This window comes from Protobothrops mucrosquamatus, unplaced genomic scaffold, assembly GCF_001527695.2.
Source record: "Protobothrops mucrosquamatus isolate PMUCROS unplaced genomic scaffold, P.Mucros_1.0 scaffold60, whole genome shotgun sequence".
NCBI classification, from domain to species: Eukaryota; Metazoa; Chordata; class Lepidosauria; order Squamata; family Viperidae; genus Protobothrops; species Protobothrops mucrosquamatus.
The window spans coordinates 84,909-99,377 of NW_015386439.1; the positions used below are offsets into that span (position 1 = coordinate 84,909).

The window sequence follows — 14,469 nt, forward strand, 5'->3', positions numbered from 1 at the left end:
GAGAAATCTCTCAGATTCTCTAAAATAGGCACCTACCTTTCAAAGCTGCAACTTAAAGCAGGAGAGACTTTCCTATGTTTGTTTTTCTAGAGGGATATATTCTCACATTTGGTTCATTGGTTTATAAATTCGGGTTTTACCATAATGGCTGATTCTGCTTATTTTTGGCAGATTCATGGTGAAGATGGGCATAGGCCTCCTTGTAAAATTTAATCTTTGGAAGAAGTCCACCCATAAGGAGTATGCAACTCCCAGCATTCCACCTTGATTCTATTCAGCCTGGTCTCCCTGCTTATGCAGGAGCAGCAACTATGCAATTGTCTGAACATTTCAGATACATTCACAGAATCCTAGACAGGTCCGACTGCAAGGTGATTTGGGCAGATCTTCCTCAGAAAGGTGCAGAAAATGGACATGGCCTTGTTTCAGCATCAGACCAGGTTACCTTTGGCCTGGGATAAAATCTGAGGGTGACATTCTAGCAGCCATTTGGAAGCTGGGAAAACAGGCTGCTCAACTAATCTTCTTAAGCGCAGAAGGGCATTATCTCCTCCAGCTCATCTGGCCCTGCATAATGGTATGCAAATTAGCCACCAAAGCTGTGGAGGTCCCCTGCACACAGACTGGTTGTGCTGCTCCAGGAAGCAGCATAGCTAATGTCCATCCACTAGGTGCTCTTAACTAAGGGTTAAGCAGGAGCTAGCTGGGCAGAAACTTGGCAAAATCAGGTCTACTGGTCACAATGAGAACAATAAATGAATGAAAGCAACACTGCCACCCCCAGATAGATTTGGGGGAGGGGGATGATGGCTGATACTGGACTCTAGTCCTCTCCATCCCCAGTGAGATGACAACAGCCTGGGTCAACAAGGGCACTTTATTCTGGGTGGGATGTTCCATGCACTGAGAGGCAGGAATGCTGCCAGCCTTGCTCAAAGAGGATGGAGGCTTGGCTGCACTAAAGATTAAGCCAGAAGAAAAAGAAAGGGAAAAAAAAGGGGGGGGGGGTAACCAGAGGTAGTCTTTTGTCCAGGTGAGTAAGAGAGAGGTCTACATCTTGATGCCTGCTGGGGTGGGGGCAAGAGGCCTGAAGCATCCAGGGAACAAGTGTTTTGGGGGGGGGGGGGTTCCCCTTAGCCTTGCTCTTGGGGCCCCACCTGGCTCTCCTCTTCAGGCCTCACTTCATGGGCTCCAGGAGGGAGCGGGCAGGCAAGGCTTGTGCTGGAGTGTCGCAGTTGCTTCCTCATGAATGGGAATGCCCTGCTGGGAGGCAAAACAAGTCCATCAGCAATGGATCTCAACTCGGTCTCTGGGAGAGCTTCCTCCAAGGTTGACCCACTCACCGCTTCTTGGTTTCTGGTGGCACAAGGGCCTCAGCAAGCAGCTTCTTGTAAAGCTCTGACTTCAAAAAGCGTGGGTAGGAGTCCTGCTGGAGGAGAAGGGGCAATTTAGAGAGAGACCTTCCAGCCCAACAGCAGAGGATGTAACAGCCTGCTCTTATTGCTGGTCTGGCCACAGTCAGGCCTTGAGATGGGTAGCACAAACAGAGAGAGAAAGAATCAAAGAGCTACTTCGCTCCCTGCCTATCTGGTAGCTTCAGGACCTTTTTCATCAGCATGTAGATGTGCATCTCGGCATCGTCCATTACGTAGCGGTGGGGGGTCTTGATGCCCTTCAAGGTGTGCTCCATAGTCTTGCTGTCAAGATTCACCCAGCGGGTGGCACTGGGCGCTAGAAACTCCCTGGAAGAACAGTACATGAGAGACCATGCAGATGGGAAAGCAAAGCCCTAACAAGCTCTGGGGGCCAGATGAGAGTGAGGGAAGGTACAGAAACACAATGGACACACATGCCCCAGAAGCAAGGCAGAGTGGCCATCCCCTGCTCACCAAGTGGAGCACAACCTCAGCCCACTATCCTCTCCGCTCTAAGGGGAGAAAGCCACCTACTGATAGATGGAGTCCACAGCTTCTGCAATGTGGGCCTCTTCACCCAGGCGTAACTCTTCACAAGCCTCCCAAAACATCAGGTTCTCGGCTACGTGGGAGAGAAATCACGCCCCCAGTTGACCAAGCAGGAAGAAGGGCAGAGTCCTTGCTGGCTTCCAGGGAGCGTGACGGACCTTCCTCGCAGTTTCTCCTTTTCCCTCCTCAGACCCAGCAAAGCAAGTGCTCACCACTGAACTCTGTCTTGAGGAACTCCAGGAGTTGCTCTCGGCCCAAGATGTCGCCCATCAGCTCACTGAAGTCGAAGCTCCAGCGCTCCACCCGCAGCTTGGTGGGAATTGTGACCCTGCAAGGCAAAAGGGTCTCGGGCAGAGCTGCTATGCAATTTGGGTGTTCTTCCTGGCTCGAGGTGTGGATGGCAGCCATCGCTGGGGAAGCCATTGCACAGATACAATTTGTGTGCCAATTATGCCCATTCCTGGACCTTGAAGCCTTGCTCACTGTCAGCCACATCCTGGTTGGACAATTGCAATGTGCTCTACAAGGGGCTGCCCTTGAAGACCATCCGGAAATTAGAGCTGCTACAGAATTCTTGCAAAGTATTGGGCACCTTTCAGCTCAACTAAGTTATACCATTGCTAAAAGAGGTGCACTGGTTCCCAGTTTCTTTCTGAGTGTAATTCAAGGTGCTAGTCATCACCCTACATGGCACAAGGCCAAGCTATCTGCAGAACTGCTGCTCCCTAAGGATATCTGCCTGTCCCCCAGGTCAGACAGTGGGCATGCTCCAGGTCCCTTTGTCAAATGCTGCCATCTAGTTAGGTCTAGGAAGAGTGCCTTTTCCATAATGCCCGTCTTGTGGAACACCGTCCCCTTGAGCAGTCCCTCCCCCTCCTAAGTTGCTGGAAAACTGTTAAGAGCCAGCTCTTCCCATAGGCACCAGAATAAAAAGGCTGTAGCCCTGGAGATTCCACACTTGGAGGGAGGCTATTACACTGGACATCATGTTGTCTTGTACTTTATTGGAATGCTTTTATCATTGTTAGCAGCCCAAAGTTTGTGTCTCACAAGATGGGTGGCATATAAATATTATCAATACATAAAAAGAGCTGAACACCAATAGCAAAGACACCCTACTTAGGAAAGCTGGGCACACCAATCTCTTACCGGGGAGCATTCATGGCCCAGTATGTGATGTCATCAGTGATCCATGGATTGCTTGGGAGGCAGCCAGAGATGATGGGGTCGTGGGATATATACTGCTCATTGAACTTGAGATATCTGCAAAAAACAGTGGAGGTGGGGAAAGGACCAGAGAGCTCCCTCTCACTGCTCAGAGTGATGGAGAGAACAAGCAGCAGCCAAGGTGCCCCAGTCGGGGATAACATCCCAAAGCTGAGAAAGGGTTAGAGTAGGACATAAAGAGGCATTCAGAAATATTCATTTGGCATTCTTGAATGGTACTGGTCACTGGGAAGAGAGGAGAGCAGAGCACCTGCGTTAAAACTCTGAGAACAAGGCTGAAATTGCCGCCACGAGCTCTCCACTCACCCTTGCAGGCAAAGGGAGGACTTGACGCGCATCCTACTCAGGGCAGCACAGTAATAACGGATCTGCAACCAAGGACAGAGAATGCCAAAGAACAAGTGCCAACTGCCAACTTCCATCGCCACATTCAGGTGGGAAGGAGACCTAAGGAAGACTGCCTTGAATGCTCTGCGTGCTTGTGCATGTGCATGCACACACATTTTCTCCTATCAAGGGCCACTTGCCTATTCTTTCCTGCTGCCTTTCCCCTTAGACTCCACCCTTCCCCTGTGCAGGAGAAGGCCAGGCCCATCCTAAGCAAACCACCCTTGTTTCCCGAGTTTGGACTCCTAGGGCCTCTAACCTCCTGCCTTTCACCCACTGCCATAAATGCGCGCGTGCGCACACACACACACACACACACTCACCTCCTGTTTGTAGTAGTCCATGCTCTTCTATGAAAGAGAAAAGAGTGAAACTCATAGCCACACCAGCTGGAAGCTCTCTTGCAGCCATCCACAATTTTTGTCCATCGCTTGCACTGACTTGGCCCCCTATTTGTTTGCTTCTTAGAGAACCTGAGCTACTTTTAAATGACTGTTTGAAAGCCTTTTGAGTGGCCTCACCAGCCCAGATACAGCCCAGATACATTCCTGCCTTTCTCTCGAAACCCCATTTTCCAAGTTGAGAGTTAGTAATGCAGGGGCGGGGAGGAAGGAAGAGGCCCATACAGTCCACAAACAACAGTGCAGATCTCAGAGGTCAAGAGGAAGGATTCAGGTGCCAGGAAATGAACAAGAGAAAGGGGGGAACCACAAGCCAAAACCACAGAGAAGGACCCCAAGAGTCCTCCCACCACAGCCTTTGACACAGACGCTGACTGGGCAGGAGGCAGCCACAATTAAGGATACAACAGCATCCCATCTTCCCAAAGGGGAATCAACCAAGGGATGGACCACAAGCCAGAGGGTTTTCTCCCCTCCTTTTCCAGAAGGCAAGGAAGGCCGCTTCAGCTGCTCTCCAGCTGCCTCAGCAAGGGAGCCCGTCTCACACACACACACACACTTACCAGCTGTATAGGCGTGAGGGAGTGGCTCCTTAGCTCTAGCCCCTGACCTCTCACATCCAAGACTCCCCCCTGTAGGTGAAGCAGAACAAAGGCTGGCTGACTTGCCATTCTCTTGCCCGGGAACCCTTCCCAGGCCACCCCTCAATCTGCAATTCTGCAACTCACTCCCAGGGGGAGATTGGTCACCCCTGAAGGGGGACAGAAGCTGCATCATTTGGTCCCTCACTTAATGGTGGGGCAATGCAAATGCCCAATATTTCACCCCTTCCCCTAACGAAGTACAGAGCTTGCTACAAACCCGATTCTACATTCAGGCTACATGCAGAAGGCAGTATTCATCTGTCACAGGCAAAGGGAAGCTTTGTGGGCAATGGGAAAACACCTGGTCTATAAATGAGCCATGGAAGGCTTGTTTCCAGACACAGTTTCCAGAAGGATCTTCAGCAATTGAGAGGTAACACCAACTATTTGGCTGCAAGTGCTGGGCCCAAGACCCTCAAAGCATAAAGAGAGCCAAGAAGACCAGTGCAACTCCTGACCACTCTTCCCCCCCCCCGTGCCCTAACTCAGGACGAAGGTGGTTGTGGCAGGTGCACCCAGCCCTCTCCTCCTCCCACTCACCGAGGGCCTGTTGACAAGCCAATAGGCTTGTTCTTGGCACTCAATGACAATCCGGTCAGCCCTCCTCCGCTGTTTAGCTGCCCTGTGGAAAGGCAAGAGTTGCAACAGAGCTGCTGCCTCCTTGCTCCCCAGTCCCAAAGGGGCAGACCTTTTGTTCCTGCAACTCACTGGAGCTGCTCCCGAGCCTGCATCACCACGAAGTCCCAAATGTGATTGATCCTCTTGCACAGTTGCTTATAATCCTCCTATAGAAGATGGCCCACACCGTCAGACGAAGAAAGTCAATGCTCTCCTCACAGCTCTGGAGAGAAAGGGGAGGAGAGGGGCTCCATGCACCCAGGGGAAGGACAGAGGCTGCCTGGGGATCTCCTTCATTCAGTCCTCCAATCAGTCACACTCCCTAGTCCTCGGGATTAGCTTAAGCCCCAGGCATCCTTACCTTCTCAAGCTCATGGAGTTCACCTTGCTTACGAATATTCCTCTTTGCCAAATAGATGGCTGAAACGGGAAACCATGACCTCAGGCGTGCTGCAGCTGAAGGGGTGCCCAAAGGCTACCCTGGCTACTGGGGATAAAACCACTGCCCTACTCACCATAATCAAGGTCGGTGGCCAGCCACTGGGTGCTCATCCAGAAATAGGGGGTCTGTAGGCCATAGAAGGAGAGGCTCGGTTCAGCTGCCCCTGTGGCAGACGTAGGGGGCCTCTCTGCTTGAGAGTTAGCCAAGGTCTTCTCAGTAGTTCCTCCAAGGCCTTTGGAGGCTAAGAGGAAGGACCCTTCCAAGCCATCTACCCATCCATCCCTTTTAGTGACACAGCTGAGTGGTCAGCCAATTCCATGTCAGGACTCAGAGGGGTCCTGGTTCACCCTAACCTACCTGGAACCTGTAGGGAGTCTCATCCCTTCGCAAGACCAGAGTATGAGGATCCTTCAGAGAATAGATGTAGCCATGCTTCACAAGCAGGTTTCCCAGATGCAAAGATTCTAGGGGAGGGAAAGGGGGGGTGAGAGTGTTGGCTGAGTAGCTGGGGAGGGGAGCAGCCTTTCCAGGCAGCCAAGACTCCTGCGGAGCGACCTTCCTCACTGGGCCAGGCTAGATAGGATATTTGCTTGCCTCTAGCTGGGCTTCCCCAGTCGCAGAGGGCAAAATCAAGGGGGGCAGGGGGGGGAGGCCTGCCAGCCTGATTAAGCCCAGCCCAGCTAGCTCACCTTCCTCCAAGATGTTGTATTTCTGGATGAGCCACTCCACAATGTCATTCCCTAAAAAGGAGAGATGCTTGGGTGGGGGGCGCTGGTGCAGCAAGAAGGGGCCGGCTGCCAGACTGCACTCAGGAGGTCCCCCCGACCCCGCCCAGAGCTCCAGATGGGGAAGAGACGGAAGCCCCGTCCCTAACAGGCCTTTCTCCCCGAGGTCTTGCAGCAGCCTCCGCCTCCCGGCTGCTTTCGCCTCCGGAACCGCCCAAGAGGGAGCCGCGGGACGCTTCCTCACTTAGCGAACGCCGACCCGAGGCGGCGGCTAGAGGGCGGGAGGCAGCGCCTCGGGTGGGCCTTACTGCGGTCTCAGTCCGGGGAGCCGAGCAACACCCACCGGTCACGGCGTGCGGGATGATGCTGAGTAGAAGCCGCTGATTCCGCAACACGACGCCCAGATCCGGGTCTTGCATGCCAACCACGACGCGCTCCATCTACGGGGAAAGCATCCACAGCGGCTCAGCGCCCGGTCCGGGGCTGACAGCCGGCAGGCCGGCCAGCCGGCCGCCCCCCACCCCATCCCACCTTGGCGAGGCACGGCAGTTGGCGGCGGGGGGCGCCCCCCGGGCGGAGAGCGCTGATGGTCATGGAGGCGGGCGAGCGGGCGAGCGACGGCTGCAGGCGGCGGCGCGGGCGCTCGAGCGCTTCTGCAAGCGGCGAGGCGTCCCGGCGAGCCTCTGTGCTGCCATCTGCCGGCCGGCCGGCCGGCCTCTCCTAAGGGCCTCTGCGCACGTGCAAAGCGCTGGTTCCGGCAGACAAACGCGCGCGCTCTGGGGCGGCTTCCAGCTCGTCGCCGGTACTGGCGAGTTCCGTAGGGACTCCCAGCAGGAGGCCGAAGCAGGGAGCAGGGCGGCGGCGCGCCTGCCTTGGCCGAGCGGAGCGGTGGGGTCGGCAAAGGGACGCGAGTCGGCGAAGGCGGGCCGGGCCCGGTCGCCCACATGCCCTCCCCCTGCCCGGCACAGAGACACACACACGGAGATGCGCGGCGGAGCTGACGGACTCTTTATTGGGGTGCTCCGAGAAGCCCAGAAGAAGTCCCGGACAGCGTTAGGGCGACCGAGCCAGGCGGGAACGGGTGACCCTCTTCGGAGGGCTGGAGCGCTTTGTCTTGAGCGCGAAGCCGCGGAGCGGAGGCCGTGGCGGGCAGGAAGAGCTGGGCCCCGGACCGGGGTCTCCGGCGGCCGGCGAAGGAAGACGGGCGGGACTCCGAGCCAAGCGTCTGCAGCCGGGGGAGCCGCAGAGGCAGGTGCAGTTCCAGCTTTTCACCTCCCAGAACTGGTCGCCGTAGTCGAATCTGCAAGGGGAAGCGAAAGTAGAGGCCGTCTCTGCGCCGCCCGCGCACCCACTGCTCGGCCGGCTGGGAAGCCGCGCCCGACCAGGGAGAGCAATAAGGGAGGCTGGCAAAGTAACTTCGTTCTCCCTAATCTTCAAGGCAGGTTCCAACGATGGTCCTTTTGCAAGCAAAATTGCATATTCTCCAGAGACGGCCCCATCTTTATGCCCCCCCCACTTTTCCCCAGAAGCCTTCAAAGAGAAGGGAACCACCACCACCCCTTTAATGTCTTCTGTAACGTTATAGAACTTATAGACAAGGTAGAAGGAGAAATGTTTTGGTCTATGATAGCAAAAAATCTGGAATTGCTTAGTGCCATTCCAACTGCTCATGAACATTTATGTCTTTTAATAAAAAAGATTAGTCTTAGTTAATCAGCTATCAAATTCCTCCTGGGAATTTTTCATAGTCAGCCTTAACATATGTCCCTGCGTAGGCTTTGGGCTGAAGCATCCACTGCTCTCAAGTGGGGTTGCCCTATAAGAACTGGATCTGGACCAGTCACCTACCCAAGTTCTTCACCAGCTGGGATGGCTCGTGTGCTGAAAAAGGCAATGCCAGGGATCTCATATCCCAGGGCAACTTGTAAGGCCACCAGGTTGGGTTGACATGAATGATTTAGGAAGCGCCCGACATTGCCATAGTAGCGCCCATCGAGGCAGCACTGTTGCCCATTCTGCAAGAGACAAGCTGTGAGCTCAGAGCTACTCTGGCATTGACCCCTTCCTAGAAACATGGGGACATAACAAGCGGTGCCTTGCTTCCAACTCCCTTCCCCCCAAGTCACATCCCCTGAGTAAGGCAGATTCCACCTGCATGTCCACCACAAAGTAGTAGGTATCTTCCTCTCTGTGTGCAGCCTCAGTGTTGGAAATCAGCTCCCCAAAGTACCTGGCAGAGAGGGGAGAAATGGGAAGGCAGTGAAAGAGGTGGGTTGCTCTGCCCTTCCTCCCAGCCCCTCCTCCAAGGGGCAGGGCAAAGAAACCCCGCTCCAGAACTCACTGGCAAAGGAACGTTCCACGGGGCACATCCTGCACTGTGCGGACGCCCCAACCCTTGCCAGCTGTCCTGTAAAGTTGAAGCTGGGTTCTGCAAGTATAGAAAAGGCCTCTGATTACTCCCTTTGCAGAAATATGTTGCTGTAGTAGGACAACCGTGGGAGAACAGATCCCTCCCAGTCATACAGTTAAACTAGCTCTGCAAGGGAGGGAAGAGCAGCCCAGGGTGGTTCTTGGGCACCTTGAGCTGATGGAACATCAGTCGCTGATGATGATGCTTGCCAGACAGGCCTGGAGCTTGCCAGGGACACTTTAGACTGCCCCCAGTATTCCAGCAGGAGCCAGAGCACCTCGGCACACTCACCGGAGACCGCGTTGCACCACCCGGTTGGGGCAGGACCTGGAACAAGCGCACAGCATGCTGCATTCATAGATGGATCCCATCTCAGGGGCTGTGCCAGTGGTATCCAGCCTGAGTTGACCACCCTGCATTGGGAGGGAGGAGAAGCTGGCTGGCACTCAAAGTGGTAACATCCCCTCAGCAGGGAGAGGTAAGCCTGGGCATCTCACCATGAAGGTCCAGGAGCACTGACTGCGCAGAATGCAGGGACAGCTGGCCATGGTGCAGCCTCCATCACACCTGCAGCCCTGAAATTAACCAAAGCAAGAGGCCAAAGGTCAGTCCGGCACCTGTCCCTCTCTGCGGAGAGAGTTAGTGAGATGTGAATCCACCAGGTACCCACTGGCAACCCAACCACTTTCTTTTCCCCAAGGATAGTAGAGCAGCAACTGCATGAAGAAAAATGCTTCTGGCGATTTCGCTGTTTCTTACCACAGCTGCTACTCTTCCCACAAGGGACTGCAGCCAAGACCTGGCCTTAGCCAACACAATTCTACTGCTCAGTGTGGAAAGTGAAAGTTTTTCTGGCAAAAATTAATAGTTGGTGCCACTGAAAAACCAAGCTTGTTTTTATTTCATTTCCATTGTGTAATCATGGCTTTCAGGAGCCACGTGCTGTGCAGCAGTTACAACTTCTGAATCAAGGTTACCTCCTAAAAGCTGAATTACTAAATAGTCTTTAATATGCTCCTTTCTTCAAGCTGTGGAGAAACTACTATGGGTAAAGTTTCCCCAAAATGGTGAAAAGCCTAATATGGGGAGAAAGGATCCCACCCAATGCATGTCCTTTGAACTACAGTTGATTAAGGGATTTCACGCCCCATATTAAACTCTCAATAATAGAAGAAAGTGAGTCTCAGTAAAGGAACTAGGTATTTTTTGCATTGCATTTCTTTTGTATTGGGCTTAACAGTTTTCTCTCACACACCCTCACACACCAACATAAGACAAAACCAAGAATGATGATGTATGAATCTCTCCCTCTTAATATTAAATGTGTATTTTATGAAGTGGATGTATTGACTCCAGGAAAGTTAATCCTGAAGTAAGAAGCCCCAAATCTCCTCCTCATTTTAAATAACAAGGCTAGTTTTGAGAAAGCAAGCTCACCAAGGGTTGAAAGAGAGGTTGCCAACAAACCTTTCCCAAGTGGGTAGAACAAGGAATAAAGACAGCTGGAGTGGAGACTGCAGGGCTTGTGACATACAGCCCTCCTGGCTGAAGTCAAACAAGCATTTGTTTGCAGCAAAAACAAACTCACTGCTTTGCTGCACATCAGTTGCATGAAGGGCTCTCCGGGCCCAACCAAGGAGTCAAGAGAGAAGCGACCCTCTTCAAAGAAGTGAACAAGAGAGGCCATCAAGAACAGCTTTAGGAAGAAATTCTTCACAAGCTTTTGAATCTCCAGTGAAGGAGAAGAGAGGCTGATACTGTAGAGGTGATGCGGTTTTTATCTGCAAAGAAGCTGAACAAAATCTGTTGCCAGTCATACCACATATGCTGACTCGCAAATGCCAGTCTTCTGGGAGCAAAGATCAGAAAGGGATAGCACGGCTGCTAAGGTTCACCAGGTACCCAGAGAAGTATCCTTTCCTTCTCATCTCCGTGGCAATGAATTACTACCAGTCTATACCCACAGAGAGTGAATTACTGGTTTTGGAAATGGGGCTAATAAAAGATTAGTTTTCTAGGATTACCTGGGCAAAGGAATTCCCTAAAAAGAGCCTTCTTGTTTTTTAAAATATAAGGGAAGAATAAAAACAATTTTGGGGTTTGTGCCACCCACCAAATCAAATATAAGATGTTCATGATGCTTCTTAGAAGCAAACTGGCTCTCTCAAAGGGCATTAAGTTATAACTAATAGGGGCTATAATTACCCCAACATGTGCCAGGAGACAAACTCTGCTAAGCATGGTCCTAGCAAATTCCTAGCCTGTTTTGTGGCAATTTTCTCCTTCAGAAGGTGGAAGAAGCCACAAAAGGATCCATTCCCTTTTATTTGATTTTAAACAATAGGAAAAAATTAATTAAATAAGTGGCAGTAGCAGGAACCCGAGAAGACAGCAATAATGTTGGAGATCTTTAATTTTAAGTGAAACTTAACTCGGTATGCTGAACACAAATATTGGACTTCAGAAAATTATGTTTTAAATCCACAATCTACAGTCAAATCCAGGACAGGAAGCCTAAAAGATGGCATACATTCCTCCAAAGAAGGATTTCAATATTACAGTTGAACAATTCCAGCAATAAGGAAAAGAGTATAGAAAAATAAATGTGATTACATAAGAAACTCAGTAAAAAATCTGAAAATGCCCAAAGACATATCTTGCAGGTGGAAAGAAAGGCCATTGATGAAGCATATATGCAATATCTTGATTCAAAGGATTCTATCACAAAAGCTAAAGTTTGGTTCCTGCCTTCCCTTGTGTGCTTGTGTGTGTGCACGCATGCACGCACGCCCGCACACACACACACACACACCAGATAATGTGATTCAAATACTAAGGAGGCATGCCTGTTCTTCCCATCCCAAAGGAAGCAAGGAAGGAAAATCTCTTACCTGACTTTGATCCCAGGCTTTTGTGGGAAGAAGCATTGAGCCTGACATGATGTTCCCTGTGATGTAGAGGAAATCCCTGGGATAGGATTCCTGGTCTACCATATTGAGGCAAGGAATGGCAACTTGCTCAAAGCCCCGAGAGATGTCCCTGGGAAGAGAAGGCAAGGCAGCAGGCGGGCAGTGCTGAGCGCTGTCTGAGAAATGCCCATCAACAGGGAATATATTTTTGTGAGATAGGCAGCAATATATGATAAGTAGAAGAGAGGGAGGGAGAGAGGGAGGGAGGAAGAATGCGACTGACTCACCTGCTGAGTATCTGCTCTACCTGACTTGGCAACTGGCCAGAGAAGGCCTGCAGAGCACTGCAGGAGGGGGAGCTGACCTGGGTGCATTGCTGGGGCAGCTGCCCTGCTTTGTTCTTCAGAGAGACTGCTCCACAGGCCAGGAAAAGGCTGCAAGATCAGAAGGAGGCCAGGGCCCTGGGCTTTGTGGTCCCTGAGGAGAACTCCAAAGAATTCCATACAGTCAAAAGCATCTTATTCCAAGATATTTCCCATTCCACAAGCAACCCCTCCCATCCATCCTTGGGGCACACCTAGGATTGGAATGTTCCAACAACTAAAATGGGCTTCTCACAAAGAGGGATGAGAGTGGACAACTGTCCCATTGGCCTAGAAGACTGAGCAATTAACCCCAGGCCTGGAAGAGGGCTTCAGCCTTACTCCAGAGCTGTGCCCTGTGTAGTGACCTAACCGTGTGAAGACCCTCCTGCCCCTCTTATCTCACCTGAGACATTCATGGCACTTCTCTTGGGCTGCCAGGTGCAGAGGTGAGTTACCCAGATGGTTTGTGGCATTCAAGTCTGAGCCAGCTTCCAGCAGCATCCTAGCAATGGTGGGTGAGCCAAAATAGGCCGCCCTGTGCAGGCAAAGATTCCCCTCCTGCATGGGATCAGAAGGGCAGAGACCCGCGGTTGAGTTGGCTGAAGGCCCTGCTCTGAAGCACATTTCTTTTCAGGCAGCCCTGAAATCCCAGCCCCTTAGGAAGAGCAGTGGGAGAGGGAGAGGCCTGCTGCAAAACTGCTTCCCTTCTCAAAGGCTGGATGGGTGAGACCTTCATATGAAGGGAAGAACTTCCAGACAAGTAGAACAGAAAGGCTGGAACAGTCTGGAGGGCTGTGGAAAAGTTGCTCCCCTTTGTAGGACAGGGCCCAGAAGTAGGGACCCTCTGCCCCCAATATTCCCTCCTTTAGCTTTGCAGGGCTGTTGGGGCTCAATGGCCCACTACTACAAGATCCATGGGGCTGAGCCTGGAGGTGCAGTTGGAACCAAGCCAGGTGTGACTATGTGGCTCTTTGGGGCACTTGGCTGGGTCTTGCCCTTTTCCAGCCCTTTCAATATGCACCCCTCTTGGTTTGTATGAGGCAGCTGCTGGATGTGCCCCCTTCCTTCCCCCACCCCCCTGTCTTGTACACACTTTGTCACGGACATCTGGGTCTGCCCCATGGGACAGCAACAGCTCCACCAGTCTCTTGTGCCTGTATTCCGTGGCCCAGAAAAGTGGGGTTCTGCCAGTGGCATCCTGGAGGAGAGCCAAAGCAAGGGGTAGTCTCGCACTGACAGGATGCAGGAAGGAAGACTCCCCCTCCTCAGGGCTCTTGCCCCATTGCTCTACCTGGCTGTTGATGGCCCCTCTTCCTTGGGAGAGGAGCTGCTGGGCCATGTCATAGCAACCCTTCCTTGCAGCTGCACACAAAAGGGCTGCCGTCTCATCTTCCTCCTGCTGCAGGAGATGCTCAAAGCAATTAGAAACCTCCCAGTAAAATTTGCACTGACATGCGCGCGCGCACACGCACACACACACACACCCCGTTCCTCCAGCCGGCCTTGGTCAAACTTAATTGCTGGGCAGGACCTCAGTTTAAGCAGAGGCAGAGCTGAGCCAGACAGCCTGAATGAAGCCTCTCGAGGGTGCTTCAGAGGCCAAGAGGAAGGGAGGCTGATGCCATTCTGGAGAACTTTCTGCCACTTCCTTGCTCCCCTTTACCTGTCTTTCAGGAGAGTCTCTGTTAAGGCCTGACTCTTTGCTTTCTGCAGGGAGGAATTCACAACGGATACAGAGTCTGATATATTGCTGCAGGAGACTGGCCCTACCCCACCCCTTAGAAAGCAGCCAGTTATATGCTGCCCAATGGATTATGGACCAGCTGACTTGCTCTGCATCTGAGACAGTCCATCCCCACCCTTCACTTCTGTCCCCCATTCCAGACCCAGGGCTGCCTCACCATTCAGGCCCATGCTGCTTCCTAGCAACACTGAAAACTGTTAAAGAATTCAACAGTTGACCGAGGTGATGGACATTCCACAGAATGGTCTTGGGTTCTGCCCAGGCTGGGTAGTACAAGAGAAAGATCTTACTGGAATACCTTGGTACTGAAAAGTGCCATTGCCTCCTCCTGCTCCTCCTTCCCCGGCATTTGGCCATTTGTGTGTCACCCTGAGGAAGCAGCTCAGGCATCACCCGTAAGGGGACTGCTGAGAACATTTTGGAAGAAGACCTTCCAGGCACAATGCCCAGTCCCTAAAGTCTGCTGGGAAGCCATGGAGCTTCCTCCTCTGACCCGCTGGCATTCCTGAAAAGAGGGCAGGAATGAGGAGCAGCACATGGCTGCCCTTGCTCTCCCTTCAAGGACTGAAGCCTTCGCTTCGGCTTCTGTCTCCGTTTGGCAGCCACTATTGAGAATGCCCATGACTCCTTTCA

At 52.4% G+C, this 14,469-nt stretch overlaps 2 protein-coding genes across 2 annotated transcripts; both read right to left on the reverse strand.

Annotated features, from left to right (window-relative positions):
- Positions 1-1,339: 1,339 nt before the first annotated feature.
- RGS11 (regulator of G protein signaling 11) lies at positions 1,340-6,848 on the reverse strand. Its single transcript, XM_029283354.1, has 14 exons — positions 6,752-6,848; positions 6,373-6,423; positions 6,041-6,147; positions 5,757-5,808; positions 5,603-5,661; positions 5,332-5,408; positions 5,164-5,245; positions 3,902-3,928; positions 3,498-3,559; positions 3,114-3,227; positions 2,177-2,292; positions 1,950-2,037; positions 1,604-1,742; positions 1,340-1,426 (listed from the first exon to the last, which is right to left on the reverse strand). Exons 1-14 carry the CDS (start codon positions 6,846-6,848, stop codon positions 1,340-1,342), a joined length of 1,158 nt encoding a protein of 385 aa, XP_029139187.1.
- A 613-nt stretch (positions 6,849-7,461) lies between these two features.
- On the reverse strand, positions 7,462-12,593 carry LOC107283956 (histone-lysine N-methyltransferase EHMT1-like). Its single transcript, XM_015811947.1, has 7 exons — positions 12,496-12,593; positions 11,710-11,857; positions 9,110-9,231; positions 8,750-8,836; positions 8,560-8,638; positions 8,257-8,423; positions 7,462-7,708 (listed from the first exon to the last, which is right to left on the reverse strand). The coding sequence occupies exons 1-7, from the start codon at positions 12,591-12,593 to the stop codon at positions 7,462-7,464; spliced, it is 948 nt and encodes a 315-aa protein (XP_015667433.1).
- Between the last annotated feature and the right edge of the window lie 1,876 nt (positions 12,594-14,469).